General features: G+C 30.7%; 1 protein-coding gene across 2 annotated transcripts in view; it reads left to right on the top strand.

The window, feature by feature from the left end:
• Positions 1 to 14281, top strand: part of LOC115882692 (glycine N-acyltransferase-like) — a 47166-nt gene extending 32885 nt beyond the window's left edge. For both annotated transcript variants that reach the window (XM_030900901.1, XM_030900900.1), the window contains 5 exons: positions 4226 to 4342; positions 9592 to 9836; positions 10823 to 10974; positions 11344 to 11462; positions 13901 to 14281. In XM_030900901.1, the coding sequence (XP_030756761.1) occupies positions 4226 to 4342; positions 9592 to 9836; positions 10823 to 10974; positions 11344 to 11462; positions 13901 to 14140 (873 nt within the window). In that variant the 3' untranslated portion in view covers positions 14141 to 14281. The remainder of the gene's footprint in view (positions 1 to 4225; positions 4343 to 9591; positions 9837 to 10822; positions 10975 to 11343; positions 11463 to 13900) is intronic.
• Positions 14282 to 15597: the final 1316 nt, after the last annotated feature.

The following is a 15597-nucleotide window of genomic DNA, read 5'->3' as shown; positions in this document are numbered from 1 at the left end:
AAATGCCTCCAATCACGGAAGCCCTAGAATTCAGACAGATATTCGGCGCCGCTTTGACGCCTAATTTGACGTGAGACAGTTAATTTGCCTTCGTTCGCTAAAATCTAAGTTTTCGCAAACTGGAATGGCTTCCCCAATCAAGAAAATACAGAGTCACATTAAAGGAATGAAGAAATAATTAGCACATGGCTTTTTACAGTGGCGTGCCAATTCATAAAGGAGAGCAAAAATTTTTAAATTATATAAAATCGAAAATTTAACTCTAACAGCTAACTTAACCACATAATCCAATTGTTTTTATAATAAACGGTTTTATTATTGAACGAAAGCGCGAATTTTGTTGGTTACAACTTTGTTTTTTATTTTTTAAATCAGGTATTCTTTAATTTGTATTTGCTTCGTAATCTTGTGTTCAATCCACTTACTTAGTTCAATACACTCACTTAAAAGCCACCATAAAAGCTCTCTAGGGTGGGGATCCTTGACAGTTCTGTTTGACGATTCATTTGAAATATGCATTTGAATTTGATTTGAAATTTTGTGGATTTGTCAGTCTTTACAGAGCTTATTTTATGTTATTTATTATTTATTTTACTACTGACAGTTGTATAAAGGTAGTAAACCTAGATGGAAATTATGGCAGAACTTAAATTAACAGTGACGCTATTGCGATTTATCGAAAAAAACTCTAAAATAGTTGGTTGTGTAGCGTGCGGTAGATCTCGGTCTAAAATCGAGTGAAATATTGGAACAACTTTTCGCTAGTAAGTTACTATATAATATACATAAGAGTAGTAAACCGATCATTTATGAAATTCACTTAAATTAACTAATCATATATTTTCTTGCATTTTTGCTTTTATTTACTACTTGTCAAAGATTAGATGTCAAAGAATTTAGATACGTCAATTTGACTTACCTGCTTCAGTAGCGCATCGGATGTTTGTGTTAATAAATAATTATTATAACATATCTATTTTTATTAGAGTTATATATTTTTATAACAATTTTAAAAACTACCAACATTTATTCACAACGTAAATAAAAAACAACAAATTATTGAGTCTACCCCACGCCCAATCTCTACATCATAGTTTTACATTTTTTAAATAAAATTAGAACGACACTTGATAAACCGGAATTTAAGTCGGCATATTTGAGGCCCATCGCGGTGTACCTAAGATTGTTGATATGTTCTTCCTTGCCGGAGTCTCATGCATCCGAAATCCGATGGTACGACATCCTGAAAGTTGAAGTTATCGTGTGAAATAAAAAAGCCTGTCACATACATCCAAAAGTTCGTTCCGAAATTTGACAGTTTTGACATTTAGACTTGTAATTTATGTATTATTATTATGTATTATTCCATGTATTATTGGAGAAACACTTATAAAAATAACTTCCTCGCCAAATATCCTTCGAAATTGCCCACTTCCCACTAAACTTGATTTTAAAATCGTAATGTTTTCAATAAAAGTGAGGTTAAAAAACACACGATATCGTACAAAAGTTAAACAAAATTTAACTTTATACGACGTCGGACGATTAGTTAAAAATATCGGATAAAAATTGGTGTCAAAATATTTCGACCAATAGGAGCACCGTCGGATCGTCGTGTCATCGGATTTCGTATGCATGAGACTCCGGCTTTAGTCTTCTTTATTATTCAAAGGGTTACTAGTTTATTTAGTTGCCTGTGATATGCATATACAGGTAAGCTTCTAATTAATCTAAAAAATAAAAATCGTTAGAAAACCGAACGCGCCGCATTATTCGCCATTTTGTTTCTTTTTGCCCTTTAATATTAACCCGTATTTGCCAATTGAATTCTCATCAGTCGCTTCCGAGTCCTGCGGTGATAAGCGTGTTTTTTAATATACTTACTTTTACTTTGAATTTATTTTTCGGTTCTATATTTCATATGGCATTTCCACAGTAAAATTTATCAAAGCTACCCAATCATTTTTCTCTTGTATTTTACCGTTGAGAGAACCATATGAAATAATACTGCGTGTATCTTCGAACAGATAAACGAAGCACTTTGCGTATAAAGTTTAATTGTGTCCTATTAACTTATTTTGAATCAAAAATACAAAGATTCTAGAAGAATTCTATGTCCATGAAATATTAGGGACACCCCTGTACAATACGTCTTATAATTTTCATATCCCGACTTTTCTTTTTTCTTTCTTCTTCTTTTCGTAATCCATAAACAAAAACCCTCGCTTGCATATAATCAATCAAAAACCTTTCAGCATCCGGGAAAAAGTAAGACCGTCGATATCTTCATTGACAAAATCTTCTTCTTTCGGGAAAAAGAAAATCATTCTCGTGTCGTGCTTAATTTTCCGAAAACGTTTTCCTTTCTCGACAGGACCATGTTTTCCTTCTCATAAAAGATCGCTGTCATTTTATATGTAAATTATATGGGGAATGTCATCGATGTTCATTTTCGCTTCAACTGACGCCGTATTTTTTGATCATATACGATATAAGTGGGTTACGGAATATTTTGATGTACCAAAACGACGAAAATTCATATAGATGGTGATGGTCTGGCAAGCCGCGAGTATGGTCTGAAATTATATTGGAAAATTAGTTTTAGAAGCCAATTCTTCAATATTTCCTAGAAAAATCTGGAAATTCTGAATTTCTCAAACCTGGAAAACTGAACAAAAATATGTTCCCCACACTTCAGTTTGAATCATTGTTCAGCCAAAACGAACAAAAGCATAGTTCATATCAAATAAACTGTCAGCCACGTGATTAAGCTTCACCGGCACAGCGTTGCCCACTTTAACATATTTTCTTTTAATCAAAATATTGATGAGTTCCAAAAGTGGCTTCACCCCTTATAACTTTTATTTTTTTAGTTAAAAAACGAGATTTGGTACGTTAGCACATGACATAAATTAGATTGATTGACGTATTCGATTGTTTTCGATCACCTTCGGTTTTACCGGAAATGACTACAACTTTTGATTTTTAAATGGCACCCTCGGTATTTTTTTACTTTATTCGATAGAAAATAACACTCCGAATAGAATGATATATCATATGTCAATTTTTGACATTTTTGCATATGACTTTTGAAATTTGACTCGAAATACCAAGTTTGGAAAAATATTATTTTTCCAAATATGTTAATGAGCCACCCTCGTTCCATTTGAAAAAATTGAGATATGATTAAAAATACGATTTGAGCATTTTCTAACTGGCCAGGACAAGCAATTAAAAACATTAGACGATCAAATCTATCTTTCCAAGGCTCCTTGATTAAGAATTAGTGTTTTTAACATAGATGGATGGCACTCTAGATTAAATTTTAAAATACGATTTTTTATTAAGCAAGAAAGTCAAAAGTTAACATATGATATGTCATCCTATTCAGAATGACATTTTCTATCGAATAAAGTAAAAAGATACCGTGTAAAAGTTGTGGTCATTTCCGGTGAAACAGGAAGTGATCAAGAACAATTGAATAAGCCAATCAATCCTAATTTATGTCATACACTAACATACCAAACTTATTTTTTTTATCTGAAAAAATAAAAAAGTTATAGGGGGTGAGCCACTTTTAGACGCACCCGGTTTTTAGGAAACAAAAATAAATTAATTATAAAAAATATATAAACAGTCATTATTTACATCAACAAAACTCACCTTAACAGCACTTAAGGGATATAAGGGTCCATTACTACCGCTTTCCCGTTCAAAATATTCTAATAAAGTTGCGATGAGTTTTACGGCTATTAAGCCATTGAAGCGGAGAATCGATTGCAAAAGTCATTAACAACGATTTCTGACTATTTTTGTTTTATTTTAATACCGAATAGTTACTAACTATAACATCTTTATGCAATGACTTAAAAATCACAAATCTTTAGACGCATTTTTCTCGGAAGTAATAAAAAGTAAGTTAGTGACTTTTGGCAGCAATGGGACGATATCATTATTATTTCAGTAAATCACGTTCATTATTATTTCAGTAAAAATGAATCAGTCGGACTGATTCACAGAAAGCGCCTAACTTAAGAATTCTTTGATCTTCTTTGAATTTGGAGATATCTATTTTTAATTAAAAAAATATCACTCTATGGTTTTTATACATAGACTAAGAGAATGGCATTTAGCATAGAAATTTTGGTATTAAATGGAACTGTAGAATGTTAAAGAATTTCCACTCGATTTGGATTTCTTTATTAACAATTATGTTTTGTTTCAGTTTCATCAAACTCTAAAGACTTTTGTAAACGACAGGGTTTGGGATTTTCACTTCTACGTTACAAAGAATTGGCCAGAGCAAGCTGTGATATTGCACTTTCCAGGAATGACAAGAACGGTAAGTTAGGGGAGAGGTAGTAACAGTGAGACACAAAATTTTAAGACAAAATATCTTTTATATTATAAGATATATTTCACTGCAAATTAAACTCAGTTTTTTGTATGTCGTTAGGAACTAATTAGTAAACTCAGTTCAAATGAAAAAACGAAAAATAAACTTAAATAATGTTTATTAAAAAAACGGAAATGTCCCACTGTTCTAACTCTTGGTCAGAACAAGCTTATGACGTATTTTTAAACTTAAATAAACATTCAAAATTTGCTTCTTAATTCAATGTAACATTATCTTAATGACTTTAAAATCTATTTTATGTTTAAATTAGTGAAATTAATTTCAAATTTTAACAAAGATGTTTGCCTTTTTGTTAATCCCTGTGTTCAATCATTTTTATATCTTTTTCCACGAGCAATGACAAATCTGGGACATTTGGAGCAAAAAAACTATCAAAGCCTTTTGTACTCTTCCTCATGAATAAAACTTCATATTCATTTTCATTGCATTGTGATATAATTTTTCCCACATAATAGACTTTCTGTTTAGCACTAAATTCTACAAGCACATAGTCGTCTTGAATTGGATGACGATGAAGACTACAAAATTTAGTGGCTCAGATTCTAGACATTCTGTGATCTGAAAAAAATTGAACTATTTAATAGCATAGTCTTAGTGTTCCGTCACAAAGAATGTCTCATTGTTTCTAAATAAAATATTTTACAAATTATTAAATATATAATCCTAGCAATATAAAATAACTGTTTAATGTGCTACTTTATGGTTCAACATAAACAACGAGTATTCTTTATGGTACGTACCTTTAATAAAACAGCCAATAGTTCTTAAAAAACGTGTTCTAGAGCAAAACAAAATTTACTTTAGTGTACACTCTTACTGTAATCATGGATAACTGAAACCCGTTTGAAGTGCCAGCCGTGAGGCTTCCGGCGAGTATCAGACAACGCCATCTGCAACGGATTTTGTTTATTTTGGCGTCAAATTTAAAATTGCTTGCTCGGTACGGCAATTGTCTCAGTGTTCACTGTTACTACCTCTCCCCTACTCATATTTTGATAGCTGTTAAAGTTTTCTATATTTTAGAAAAACACGGCCAAATCTAACATTAAACTTTGACATAATATTTATTTTTTATACAGAACGATAAAATGGTATTTTATCGACGACCGAAAAGATTAATTTTATTTCGGCTGATGATAATGCAATTTTATCGTCGTGTATAAAACAATATTTTTTCCCATAGCGAGTTACGTTTTAAAAAATATTCAGAAATTATTATTTCAAGGAATTTATTACGAGTAGAAAAAATATTGTACTGGGTTGGCGTTGGTTTCTATGTAATTTGACAAATAAATAAAGCTGTCTCTTTAGTTGTCAGTTTTGAGTCAACATTTTTTAATTCTCTTTCGTGTCGATTGCTGATTGAATTGGAACCAGAAATGGCTCAAAACGAAATAAGTAAATTACCAACAGATATTCAGGCTGAGGCGACAAACGCCATATCCAAACTACTTCTATTTAAATCCCGAATAACTTATGAAAAGGAATACAAAAATTTTCAAAAATGGAAGCTATTAAAAAACGCGCGAGAAGCGTAAAAGCGTTAAAGTATCATTTAATCTATCCTTTCGGTTAAAGTACTATTTTATCTACTATTTTTGATAGATATAAGGTAATTTTAATAGTTGCTATGGAAAAAAATATTTTAATAACGTCACATCTCGAAAAGATACGTTGACTATTCATAGAAATCTGAATTTTTGTTTTTTATATTTTATTCAGTTTCAGAAATATACACAACTTATAAAGTATAAAGGTTACTATATTATTATGTAGCAATGTAGTACCAATATGTTATTTCAATAAAAAAAATCGGTAATACCCAAAAATAAAAATCTTTAACATGTTCTAGGCATTTATTAAAAGCTAAATTAATTTACTATATGTAAATAAATTAAAATATAAAATTTTTCTATAAAACCAACAACCTCCCGCTAGAATTTATTACTTTAATTTTGCTAAACCAAAGCAAAACCTGCGGTTTAATGAGATACAGTCTAATTAGAAGACCTATTAAAACTTAAACGATAATATCCTTCTAAATATAAGAATATAGAGCGATTAAAAATTCTATTTTAAAAGTGTAATTGTGTTCATTAAGAAACAGCTCTATGGAAAAAAACATATAAGGAAAGGCCATTATATACCACAAGAATTACCATATACGTATAATGTCAAATATCGCAACATATTATAATAAATACTGCATAAATAACTTAAATGAAAATAAATAAAACTCAGTAAAGGTGTGTAAAATTAGAAAAAATATATCTCTACTTAGTTAATAAAGTTTAGCAGGCTGTTATTGGGCTAAGTAAAGAAAAAAAAAGGAAATAAAAACTGTTTTTAAAAATTTATTGCATTTTTTTGTAGTTACTAAAGGCCATAAAAGGTTTGATGTATTCTCTGCATAATTTTATAATATATGATTCGCAAATCTTTAAATGCAAAATACTTTGTGTATCACATTAAAAATCTGTATTTTTTACAAATGAAAATGTACCATTTTGAATTAATATAGACGAAATTATTAAGAAAATATTAAGAATTAACATACTTTACGTGCCGGGGCAGAGGAGATTTTTTTTATTTTATAAATCTGTCCTAGTACTTTTAACACATTATACTTTTAACACAATTAGTCTGTGCTATCATTTCTTTAAACCATTTATTTACAAAAAGTATTATGTGAATATTTCTTTGTACTATTCTTTTATTATATTGATAACTATTAGAATTTAAAAATATTTAAATTCTTTTCGGTTAATTAAAAATATAGAGGGTGTTCCAAATAAAAAATCAATTTTTCTGTTGATAACTCTTAAATTATTAATTTAAAAAAAATTATATCTAAACCATTAAATTCTACGTAAAAAGGTAAACTTTGGAAATGTTTTCATAGAAATACAAAATTTTCCATAGCAAAAAAGTTACAGCGATTTGTTAAAAATGTACATTTTTGAAAAGCACCCCGTAACTTCGAAACGGTAAAAGTTATTGATGTACGGTTTTCACCATCATGTTTTTGATGAAAATTGAGCTCCAGACACCCATATTAGTTTTCGTCTATCTCCTATAGAAAAGGGTGTTTCCATTTAAAAGCGTCGAATTTGATTTTCCCTGTACATAAAAAATAAACGTTTTCACTTGGCATTTGTAATTTTTGTTAGGACATGCAGTATGGTATTTATTACGTTTCTAATGCAGTAACTTAATATTGAAAAATTTGGCACTTACCCCCTTTGGTATTTCCACTCTTCAACTATTACAGAAATAAACATGACTAATATTGATACTGACAATTTATAACAAAGTTGGTTAGGTTAGGTTCGGTGCTTAAAGAGATACTAAATAAAATAAACTGAATTGGTTTTACATGAGATTTCACAACTCCGGATCCTTGGGCAGACTTATATTCATAAAGTACACGTAATCATAACAAATTATAGACAAAAGAATTCACAATTATTGAAAAACCTTAAAACAAAGTCGATTTAGTAGATATGTGACATTGGTACCATTAGAATATTCAACAAAGTAATTTTTTTACAGTTAGATTCGCCTTAAAAATCCAGATATCTCTGAGGAAATTGGAAATTCGGACGTATGGTAACCCTGATAGATATAATTTATTAGAATTGTCTTAAAATTAGTCAAACCCGAATTCAAAGCTACGCAAATCTAGATAAGCCTAAAACAATGGTTATACAGCCTAAAACAACGGTTTTATCCCATTACATCAGTTTCCAAAAATAAAAAATGTAAAAAATCAAAAGGCTGATTTTCGAATGAAAGGGAACAAATGATTGGCTTTGGCCCTTTTCTCTATTTGAAGATAAATTATGAGTTTGAAAAGAAAGACCATTTTTTTATCTCTACTGTCAGAGGCTTTTACATTTTTTATGCTGCTGAAAAATTGAAGCTTTTTTATTACTTTCTAACACTTTTTCGATAAATGTTCAAATATTGGAAAACCAATGAAAATAATTATACCATACGATGGGAATGACAATCGGTGATAATTTTGGCAAGGCCAAGCCCTAGTAGTAAAAGTAAATAAAAAAGGAATGTTTTCAGTTTTATTTATTAATATTTTTGAAAGTATCAAAACATATCTAATAATATCTTAGGATTATGTAAAGTGATCAGAAAGGAAGCCAAAAATGCAATAATATACAGGGTGTTCTTTAAAAAAGAAATAACCCAATCCACTCACACTTTTCTTGTACCTTTATAAAACTACTGAGTGAAAAAATATATATTTCTGTGATTTTTTACGTAAAAAATGCCTCTTGGTTAAAATCGCTACGAGCAACCCTTCTCAAGATGTTTAAAATGCCTCTAGTCAATACACGTCATTATTGACAAAAAATAAACATGTTGAGTAGATAGTTATTTGACTGAAATGATAAATTTGGGAAAAAATGATGATAAAACAGTTTCTGTTAAACTTTTGACATAAAATCATTTCAAATTTATGATTTCACTCTAATAACTATTTAGTCAACATGTTTAATTTATGTCAATGATGACAGGTATTGCTAATTTCGATTCCAAATATCTCGAGAACAATTACTCGTGACGATTCTTACCAAGAGACCTTTTTTAAAAAATGTCGTAAATGTATATTTTTTTACTCTGTAGTTTTATACAGGTACGGACAAAAAGTTATTACTCTTCAAACCAGTTAAAAATATGTAGGTGGCTCCCTCTACAAGTAGTAGTCATATTGACATCAAAATCAAATTTCTCATGTCAAAAAACTCCCAGACACCAATTTTCATCCAAATATTGACGCTACGTCAAAAATTATTTGGAAAAAATCGAAATAAAAATGAAACTTCTACACCCTGTATCTCCAAAACTTAACATTTTAGGACATACATTTATACGAACTTTTTTACTTATTTTTATCTGCAGAATATGCTGCCGAAGTTTCCTGAATACAGTTCGGACCAATCTGTATAATTTAGAAGACCTCAAACTTAAAATATTTGTATAGATATAATTAAATCATGAGATCGCCCCCTCATATATTGGAAGACTCTTATTAGCTAGATTGTGGAGTAATTGCAATAAATGAAGTTTGTGGAAATTGAACACTATTTCTGCTTTATATTTAACTATTTTATTATCTTTAATTATTAATTATTTCTGTTCGTTTTGCATTCCAGCCAAACAACAAATTGTACGAAAGTTTCAGCGTTTTCTGTCCCTGCGATCAACTAGATAACTTAGAATTATTAGAAACGGAAGACGTGCTTATAGATTGGTCGAAACCGATCTACCTGAACTTCACGCACGCGAAGATCATGGGCAAAATCGAGGATTTTTACGTCAACATAGGCTCCATGGAGAAACTGTATGGGGACGTTTATGGTCAGATCGAACCACAGGCTGACGAAGCCCAAGCACAAGCGTAAGTAACAGAGTTCCATCAGCATTACATCAGTAGTAACTATCTACAAAATAAAACACTAATTCACCATAACACATTAAAACACTTTACTTTTATACTGGAGGCTCATCAGTTGAGTAGAACTAGTGATGAGCAAATGCAAGACTAAGATTCCCTTGTTCTTGCAAACTAGTAAGGCTATTGCGTGTCTTCCTTTGTGTCCTAAGAAGTCCTTTGGGTATTTTGCCACTTGCACTGTAAGAAAATCAACAAAATAAAATAGTTATTTTTTAGTAAACACCGCTGCGTTAATCCATTGAAGACCAACTTGTCTGAGGTATTTTACTAATAAATGAAAGGTGCCCGGTAGCGTAGAGGTACAGGCTCTCGTCTACCAATCTCAAGGTGTGGGTTCGATTCCCACACCCGGCATTTCATCAGCCGACTATTTTTATTAAAATAAAAATAGTTTGGGTACCTAGGTCGACTCAGCCTTAAATGAGTACTTGGGATTCACAATCCTGAGGTAATAATAGGCGGTTGAAGCGTAGTGCTAGCCACATTACCTTCCTTGTATACCGAACGGCTCTAGTATAGCAAGCTGTACCTTGCTACTCTCAAGGCGTTAAACGCTATATACGGGAGCTATTATTATTAATCAAAGTTGCCTAACGGACAACAGGCCAAGACCAACGCAACAACAGGCAACAACGGACCTAACAGGCCATGATATGGAATCCCTTGTTCCATTCCAATTCTCTCTAAATTCTCCATTTAATAGTGCAGTTGTAACCCTGGCTTTTTAATTGTAAATGGTAATACTAATATAGAATGTTGATTTACCTTTTCAAAAGTATTTAATTATGCAGATAAATAATGATATAGAATATTAAATTGTGATAAAAAAAATAATTAGGCAACTAGGTCAACTCAAAATCAAGGCCCGCTTCGATACAAAGATAAAAAACCTAATATTTCTCTCATTCTTATTCTTCATTGTTTTGCAGTGTGATAGCCGAACAGGGAGAAATCAGCCAGCTGAAACAGGAACACGCTCAAATGATCCACGATCTCTATCCTGCCAACCAAATGGAATGCATAGAAGTATTCGAGAAGCTCATCGATAAATTGCCCTGTTTTGGCGTCTTTTCTGCCCAAGGTATATCGACATATCCGTACAAATTTTCGACAAATACCGCAAATATCACAGTGACAATAACTTATTTCTACATTATTATGTAAAACAAATTTAATTATGGTCAAAAAATTAATCGTTATATTTAATTCTTGGCTTTTTTTGACGTTACCTGATAACAATCGATAAATTTTCAAATTTCTTAAATTTATTGGCAACGCCAAGCAAACAAGCGAAATCAGAATAACCAACAATTTCAATCAATGTTGATTGCTGCGTAGTTTAAAGCTAAACCTTATGAATGACCTATAAATTCATATCTAACATAGAAGAAAATCGGTTTATTTTATAAATATAGGTATATAAGAAATAAAATAAAACACTTCTAAATAGGTGAATTAGCTGCCTGGATGGTACAGTCCTATTATGGTGCAATGTTTTCCATGCAAACGAGACCTGAATATAGAAGAAAAGGCTACGGCATGTTATTAGCCAAACACCTAACAAACTTGGTAAGTCAAGTTTAAAGTGACATCTAACCTCTATCTCTCTTTAGCCAGCTTTAAGCCTTTGAATACTTGTCTTTATTTATTTTCGATTATCACAATGTTTCGGTCAGAAGGATCACTGACCGTTATCAGGTGTGAACCAAATTAATTCCTAAAACTTTGAGAGAGAGAGAGAGAGAGAGAGAATCCTCCTCGATGAACCAATAAGTCAGTTTTACAAGTTCTACAACATAATTCTGTCTATGGATACTCGGAGTAAACATTCTGAAGCAAATCCGTTTTAATATTATTTAATTCAACATTAAGTGATGCTTGGTCACTGCATAATATGCAGTGACCAAGCATAAATGACCATATACCATAATATGGTACCATATTATGGTATTTGCTCATTGACATAAAGTTTTAACTATTTCTTTTTTACTTGCTTCAGAATGGTTTGCCTGAAAACTTAAATATTGTCCCGTATGTGTGGGTTTCTGTATACAGAAAACATTACCCCAATACATTTATGTAAAATTCCATTTTTCTCTTTCACCGTTTGGGCATCACTTTTTAGAGCTTTAAACTATATAAGTATATTTCTGTAATACAGGGTTGTTCACCACATACGATGCGGAGTATTATAGTTAAACGATTAGATTTTTACAAATTGTAAGTTTTGGGTTCGTTGAACGACTATTAGAGCTACAATTTATTACACTTTTTTATTATACAAAATTATTATACAAAATATTTTTCCAAATAAATAAAAATATTAAAGTTATTTTTTTGAATAGAACAACACCCTGTAAATTATTACATTTTTAGTTTCTACGGTTAAAATAAAGCTAAATTTGATTAAAGTTTATCACACTTAAACCTTACCGTTTCTGAAATATTTTCAATTTTGTAAAATTGCATTAAAAAAATTAAGGCTTCATTTCTCCAAGGCTATCAAGGTTTTTAATACTAAATATTTACTAAAGTTTATTTATTAATCAGTTACTGTGTTGCAGTAGTAAAAATAATACTACCTCATACAGAGTGTATAAAATTTATTTTAAATAATTTCTATCTTTGTAACTTGTTTAATTTAAATGAAACACCCTGTATATTTTAGGAGAATCAGATGCACAATTTAATTGTCTATCAAATTGTATTATTCCATTTTTTACCTATACCTTCAAGTTTTCGTAGAAAATGCATTTTCTTATAATTTAGACCTAATTTATCATTATATACTCATAGAATATTGACATTATAGATTGTTTTTAAATCAACAAATATACAAAATGTACAGGTGCTAAAAACAATAATATCACTAGCCCATTTGCATACAAAAAGAAAACTATTTAAATCTTTACAAAAGAGTATACCATTAATTAAAATATACCACCATTTTTTCCGCTCAAATATTAATTAATTACATACTTAATTGTGTTAATTAATAAATTATTCTAAATAAATGTGGATTTGAATCAGAAACCAATATAATAATAAGTTGTGTTATAAATAAGCATTAGTCAAAAAATGAAATAAAATTTTTAGGGAGTTACTTTTTACCACATTCTCTGTACACTTTTATAATACACATGCAAAATTCAGTTTTAGAATTTGGAGCAATTATTATTAATCAACGCAAACAGTCAATTAATGTAGTTTGGATACTGGAATCATATTAATTGGTCCTCTTTAACAAATATTTAAACAGGGTTTTCTAGTTTTTAATGAAATAAACAAACTTTATCGACAATATTAGTGTCTGTACTCTTTAAAAATTTGTTACATCTTTAAAAATAACCTAAAATGTCAATATTCCATGGGTATATTGATAAATAACGTCTAAATTATAAAAAATACATTTTGTACGAAAACATGAAGAGATAAGTAAAAAATGGTATAATACAATTTGATAGACAATTAAATTGTGCATCTGATTCTCCTAAAATAACAGGGTGTTCCATTTAAATTAAACAAGTTGGCGTTTAAAGCTAGAAAATATTTAAAATATTTTTTTTTAGATACTCTGTATGAGGTAGTATTATTTTTATTAATGAAACACAATACCTGATCAATAAATAAACTTCAGTAAATATTTAGTATTAAAAACTTTGATACCCTTGGAGAAATCAAGCCTTAAAATGTTTACTGCAATTTCACAAAATTGAAAATATTTCAAAAATGGTAAGGTTTAAGTGTGATAAACATAAATCAAAATAACCTTTATTTTACGTATAGAAACTAAAAATTTAATAATATACAGGATGTTCCATTTAAAAAATACAACTTTAATATTTTATATTTATTGGGACACTCTGTATCTTGTAAAAATATTTTTAAATTTAACTCTAATAGTCCTTCAACGAACCGAAAAATTACAATTTGCAAGTCTAATCGTTTAGCTACAATACTCCGTGTCGTATGTGGTGAACACAACCACACATATTAACATGTTCCAGGTGACAGAAAGGGGTTACCTACCCTTCGTCGTAATCCGCCCGGAGAACGACGCCTCCAAGAGCCTGTACGCCAAGCTGGGCTTCAAGAAGTACTTCGAAACGGTCAGGGCCATCTTGCGGCCGTACGAAGAAAGCGGCGACTATCAAGGCGGTGGCGGCGGCGGAGGGGGAACGGAGAACGGCGCGCTAGATGGCGCGGGGGAGCTGAACGGCGACGTGGAGCTCAAGGGCGACCAATAGGAAAGGAGAGACGGAGACTGGACGCGACAGGAGTGGGGATATGGAAGGAATCCGAAGGTTACTTTGAAATAAGAATACGTTAAAGGTGTTTGTTTGTAATTATAAGTAGTTTTGTTTTATTAAAGATGACGGTGAATGATATTGTTGGAGAATATTGCTTCCATTTTTTTATACTGTAGGTAGAATTTCTAATGTTTGTGGTTGTTTAGTCTTGAAGTGCATTGTCCTCTTGAACATTGTTTGCATTTTTTTATACAGGGTCAAGTCATCGAATACGTAAAGTTTTTTTTACATTTTAAAATTATAAATTATAGGAAAATGATAGATATATGTATGAAGGGTATCTCAATATTATTAAGGTAATATTATCAATATTGTCAATATTAGGACAGAACTACTACGTATTTTTGGAATTAAAATAAGATCAATTGGACACAATTTGCCTCTGTACAAAAAGGCTTCGTTTGTCTGTGATAGGACATTAAATAAAACACTAAAGCTTTACTCAGAACTTCGAAATTAGTGTTTTCAATTAGCATAGCAGTTTGTTCCCCTAATTTCAATGTAAGCATTCAGAACGTCAAAATTAGTCGTAGTAATTTTCAATACATAGACAAAGTTAAGAAACTTTTAACTTTTTCCACGAGAAAATTATTTCTGTTATTGTTTGGCGGTTGTTCTTAGCAAACGCTATAGCAGCGCCAGATCGCGTACAACGGTCGCGACCCAATACAATTAATTATATATTTTGACGGGCTTTCCAATCTAAATGAATTTCCTTTATCTATGCATCATTCACAATGTCTAAAAAACACAATTGAAATTCATAGAATATCCTAGCAACAGCTGGCAGTAATCAGTTGTATCCATAGAGATAATAGATTAATATTTAGCTTATAAAACAATAAACTTTTAATTTCTAACCACATTTTCTCTTGACGGATTATAATCAAAAGGCCAAAATGACATTCCCATGACATTCCTCGCAAATTTTGAAGTATAATTAGTGGGAAACATAGACAAACAAATAAAAAGTGACTGACACATCTCATGGTAAAGAGTGGGACCGCGTTCCCGTAGCGCAACTCAGAATAACAATTTTGAAACCAATTAGCAGGACCATTAATACTACTATTATAAGGGAAATTATAAAAGAAGCAAAAATTGTACTGTTTTATAAACATATTTATTTATACATAAAAATAAATAAACTTTTTATAATATAATAACAAAAAATAACAGTGTTTATTCCACCCACCTACCAATTTTAACTGCAGAAGAACTGACTGTTGCAGGAAACGATCGGCCAATTTTTTTAAAGGGCATTAAAAATCTCATTTTCGAAAAAACTGCCTAATTGCAGTAACAAAGTGAATATCCAAGCAAAGAAGACTTTACGAGAATCATGATCCTGAACCATTTTCAAGTCCAGTTTTAATCCTAAAACAATAGTAAAA

The sequence above is a fragment of the Sitophilus oryzae genome, unplaced genomic scaffold, assembly GCF_002938485.1.
Source record: "Sitophilus oryzae breed Bouriz unplaced genomic scaffold, Soryzae_2.0 scaffold_179_pilon_pilon, whole genome shotgun sequence".
In the NCBI taxonomy this organism is placed as follows: Eukaryota; Metazoa; Arthropoda; class Insecta; order Coleoptera; family Curculionidae; genus Sitophilus; species Sitophilus oryzae.
The sequence above is the reverse complement of the archived record's forward strand: the minus strand, read 5'-3'. Positions and strand labels throughout refer to the sequence as shown.